This window comes from Saprolegnia diclina (assembly GCF_000281045.1).
Source record: "Saprolegnia diclina VS20 unplaced genomic scaffold supercont1.36, whole genome shotgun sequence".
Lineage (NCBI taxonomy): Eukaryota > Oomycota > Saprolegniomycetes > Saprolegniales > Saprolegniaceae > Saprolegnia > Saprolegnia diclina.
Window position 1 is genome coordinate 501,793 of NW_008246103.1, and position 4,281 is coordinate 506,073.

Below are 4,281 nucleotides of genomic sequence, written 5' to 3' on the forward strand. Positions count from 1 at the left end.
GCATACGTCGTCCGAGATGGCGGCCGGCACGATGAGCGTTTCCGGGTACGACTCGATGGCCGCGTAGCCGGAGTTGATGGACGTGCGGCGCCAAAGCGCGGCCTTATCGACACCGAGCCGGGCGTACTCGGTGTCGGCGTCATAGACGTCCCAGCCCGTCGAGAGCGGGAGGCAGTCGTCGAGCGTGCGTTCGTCGAGAGACGCGCCGTCGTCGACTGTCGCCCTCGGAAGGCGGTGGGCAAAGGCAAAGAGGTACGAGACGTCGTCCGGAAACGCGTACATGAGGAGGATCTCGTGAACCTTTTGAAGCACCGCGGCCTTCTCCGGAAACGTCAAGTGGAACCGGCGGTGGTCCTTGGTCGTGATCTTGATCATGCTCGCCTTCTCGACCTTCTCGACGCGCGTGATGGCGCCGAGCGGGATCGTGCAGTACTCGTGCACGCGCCGGAGGCTGCGGAAGCGCCGCAAGATGCTTTGGAACGCGGTCGCGTCTTCGTCGCCGCTGGACATGGACGGGTGGTAGTAAAACTGGAGGCGGTACGTTGTCATCATGAGGCGACCGGGCAGCGAGTACTCGGTCTGGTCGCGCGGCTGGTCGTCGTCGAGAACGGGTGGCGCACTCGTCGCGTCCGGCTCGGCCATGGTGCGCGCCACGACTTGGTCCTTGAGCAGGTTGAACGCGGTATTGAAGCGCGACTTCTTCTCGGCCGTGAGCACCGCGGCCTTGGCCGGGACCTTGGCCGGCGGCTTGCTCGTCGATGCGCCCGCAAACGCGAACGCAAAGTCGCAGCGGATCTCGGCCATGACCTCGCGCTCGCCAAAGAGCTTGGCCATCGGCAGCGCCGCCATGTCCACGACGCTCGACCGCTGCTGCAGCACGGGGCTCGACCGGCTGCTCATGCTCCTTCGAAAGAATCCCTGCGTCAAGATCTGATTTTTAGGCTGTTTTCAAAAGAATCTTGTCTTTCGTATGCGACTTGCAGTATTTTTAATCCGCGTTGCCCATATGGTCTCTTGTCGATGCGATCTGGCACCGTGAGGTCGACATCGTCGCCGGCGACGACCACGGCGGCCATGGGACCGCGCAGGCCATGGCGACCAGGGCGAAGCTTATGCAATGTCATGGTCACGGGTGGACGGCTCGCCATCGACCATAGCAGCGGCCATGACCCGCCACCGCGATGTGGGACCTCGGTCGTCGATCATCGCCGAGCGCCGCGGTCGATACCGGTTCGCTGCTTCCTTGGCACGACTGTCATGCGCGAAGCTCGCCGACAATACTGGCAGGAAGCTCGCCAGCTATACTACTGGCAGGAAGCGCGCCCTTGATGCTGGCAACGCATGCGTCGTGCATGCACGTCGACGACGTCGTTGGTCGCATCGATGCAAGCGCGGTGCAATGTACGGTCACCTATCGTCCATGATGATTCTGTTGGCGGAAGCTCCATCGTCCATGGCAGCGCGGTGAAGGTTGCTCGTTGAACGAACGTTATCAGACGCCGTCCGTCTGAGCTGTCGCTGGGGATCAGTACACCCATGCTGGTCTACTCTCTCGGATGCTACGATCGCCATTTCCGATTTTACGACGCCACCAGCATGCACAAGGCGACGCTCCTCCTCGTCTTCCTTCTCGGCCTCGTCATGGCGGTGCCGGCGCCCTTCGGGTCGCTCCTCGGTGTCACACACGGCAACACGAGCGTCTTCTCGTGCGACCACCCGCCCGAGGACAACCCCAACTACCACCCGCCCGGCACGGACGAGTCGAACGGAACGTACACGGGTCTCCGGTGGCAGTGCGTCGAGCTCGCGCGCCGGTACCTCTTCATCAACCGCAACCTCCTCTTTGCCTCCGTCGATGGCGCCGTCGACATCTTCAACCTCACGACCATCACGGACGTCGGCAATAACGTCTCGGTGCCGTTCGTTCCGCATGCCCAGGGGTCGGCAACGCCGCCTGTGCGTGGGTCCCTTCTCATCTACAAGGACGTGGGCAAGTACGCGCCGTGGGGCCATGTCGCCGTCGTCGTAGACGTGGAGAGCAGTCACATTGACATTGCCGAGCAAAACGTCGAAGACAGCGTGTGGCCGCCGGGCCAAGGCTACTCGCGTCGGCTCAACGTGACGCGGTCGAGTTCGTCGTTTACAGTCGGCAAGTATTATCGCGACGACAACGAGGAAGTCGTGCTGGGGTGGATGACGGCGGCGTTGCACCCAGCGTGCTAGTGCTATTATATATGAACGTGTTTCGCGTTATCTTCATAATTACACAAAGACTTCGCATACGTAGAGACTAGCAATCTCCTTCTTCTTCATTCGCTCACCCGTCCGTCGCTGCCCAGGCGGCGGCGCGGGGGCTCGTCTGGCTCTTCTGTCGTCGTCCTACGACGCTTGTGGCCGCGGGTGAGGCCCGTGACGACACGTTCGGTCAAATCTTTCCAGGCGTCGCGGTCGGCGGCAAAGCTACGCAGTGTGTCAAGGTCCTCGGAAGACGCCAGCGACTGAGGCGGCATCAGCGACTGTCGCGGTGCAGGACGATCGGCAGCGTGATCTTGGTGCGTCCTAAGAAACGGGGCGCCTCGGATGGGGCAAAGAAGCGGTCCGCAGCCACGTTGGCCGGGACGTCTCGACCCAGTCGCAGCACGTGGCCTAGAAGGCGCCAACGTTGGCGGGCAACGCTATTAGTGTATAAACGACAATACGACAACATAGTCGTTGGGAAGCGTGAAGTACGTTAACAATCAAACGACGTACTATGCAAGGAGCGTGTTGACATAGACCAACGGTGAAAACACCCCGTGCTTGAACATGAAAAATGGCGCCAAAAGAGGCGCGCAAGCAACCGGTTAGCGGCTGCTTGAGGTTGGGAGCATCCGGATGCGACGGCCGGATTCTCGACGATTCTCGATGCTGGTTCGCGATGCTGGTTCACCAATCAGCGGCCTGAACGAGTGGAAAGGCTTGTCGCGTTTTGGACGGCCGAGTCGCTTCTCTTTCGCCGTCCAATCAAACGACGCGTGGGTTATTTTAGCGTCGTGGATTGGCTACAAAATGCGGATTCTTGCCCAATGGTGGAGAATGTCGGTGTGTTCGGAGCCTGTTTTGGCCAATCGCTGGCGCCTGTGTCGTCTCTCGCACTTCTCACTTTGCAATTTGCTCCCAAGAGCTCCAGCAGTCCTCAACTAGTCGACGCCCAAACGTAACCTTAACGATCTCTCGATGTCCCTCCAAGGCGTCTTGCCCGTCTTTTAACTCGGTGGAAACAACCGTCGCGTCGGCCATCCGACGTCAAGTGCAGTAGTAGTCAGTGTTTGCTCATGCCCGTTGCCCGGGTGCGCGTGACCACGTCGTTTTCGCATGAAAACCGCTTGCACGCCTACTCGGTCGCTCGGGGTGCTGTTCGCAATCGCTTCATGTCCGCGTGTCTTGCATCATACGACCTCGCCACCGATGCCGGAGCATGCGGTCGGTCGCCCGCTTGCCGGTGGTGTGTCGTTCTCACGTTGGGTGTCCCAGTTTGTCGCGTGCATGACGCGGCGTCTCGTGACAGCGTGTGTGTTGTCGTTGAGTGTATTTTCCCCAATTTTGCATCTCGCCGACTTGCTTTTGCCCGGTCGGCGAGTCTCGTGGACCGTGCCACGCCGCTATGCACGTGGCATCACAGCTATGTCGCAGTGCATCCGTCTTGTTGCGATTCCGCATGGTGTAATGAAGGCAGCGCTGCCACAGTTGTCGTCAGTGTCCACGCAGCGGTATGTCGGCAGACCAGTGTCGTCCGTCCTTGTTGCTCATACGGCGGTGATGCTGGTGTTCGACGCCCGGCGCTCAGGTGGTGGCCACCTTGCGTCCAAGCTTTGCCTCGATGGTTTGCATGCCCAAGAGGCGGTGCCGAGGTTGCAGTGGTCCAACGGTCACACCGCGGTCTTGATGCCCAAGACCCAGTTGACGAGGGGTGTAGTGTGGTCCAGGTGCTCGGGGCTCGTTGGTCCAGGCAAAGTTTTTCAAGAGTTCAAGATGCTCAAGACTCTTTGGTCAAGATTCGTCGGCCAATGTATTCAAGCTTCGTCGGGCAAGGTGGTCAAGGCTCTCGGTCAATGCTCGGTGGTCAATGTCGTCTCAGTGGTCAAGGTCGTCAAGGCTCGGTGGTCAAGGTGGTCAAGGGTCTCGGTGGTCAAGATGGTCAAGGCTCGGTGGTCAAGATGGTCAAGGCTCGGTGGTCAAGATGGTCAATGTCGTCTCGGTGGTCAAGGTCGTCAATGTCGTCTCGGTGGTCAAGGTCGTCAA

The 4,281-nt window shown here is 60.1% G+C and overlaps 2 protein-coding genes across 2 annotated transcripts; one reads left to right on the plus strand and one right to left on the minus strand.

Moving 5' to 3' along the window:
- Positions 1-4: 4 nt before the first annotated feature.
- Positions 5-933, minus strand: SDRG_10640 (hypothetical protein; the record flags this gene model as incomplete). The annotated part of the gene is made up of 1 exon (XM_008616641.1): positions 5-933. A coding segment is annotated over exon 1 (894 nt), but the record flags the coding sequence as incomplete, so codon positions are not given.
- Positions 934-993: 60 nt separating this feature from the next.
- Positions 994-2,285, plus strand: SDRG_10641 (hypothetical protein). Its single transcript, XM_008616642.1, has one exon. It carries the CDS (start codon positions 1,537-1,539, stop codon positions 2,221-2,223), a length of 687 nt encoding a protein of 228 aa, XP_008614864.1. The 5' UTR covers positions 994-1,536; the 3' UTR covers positions 2,224-2,285.
- The last annotated feature ends 1,996 nt before the right edge of the window (positions 2,286-4,281 follow it).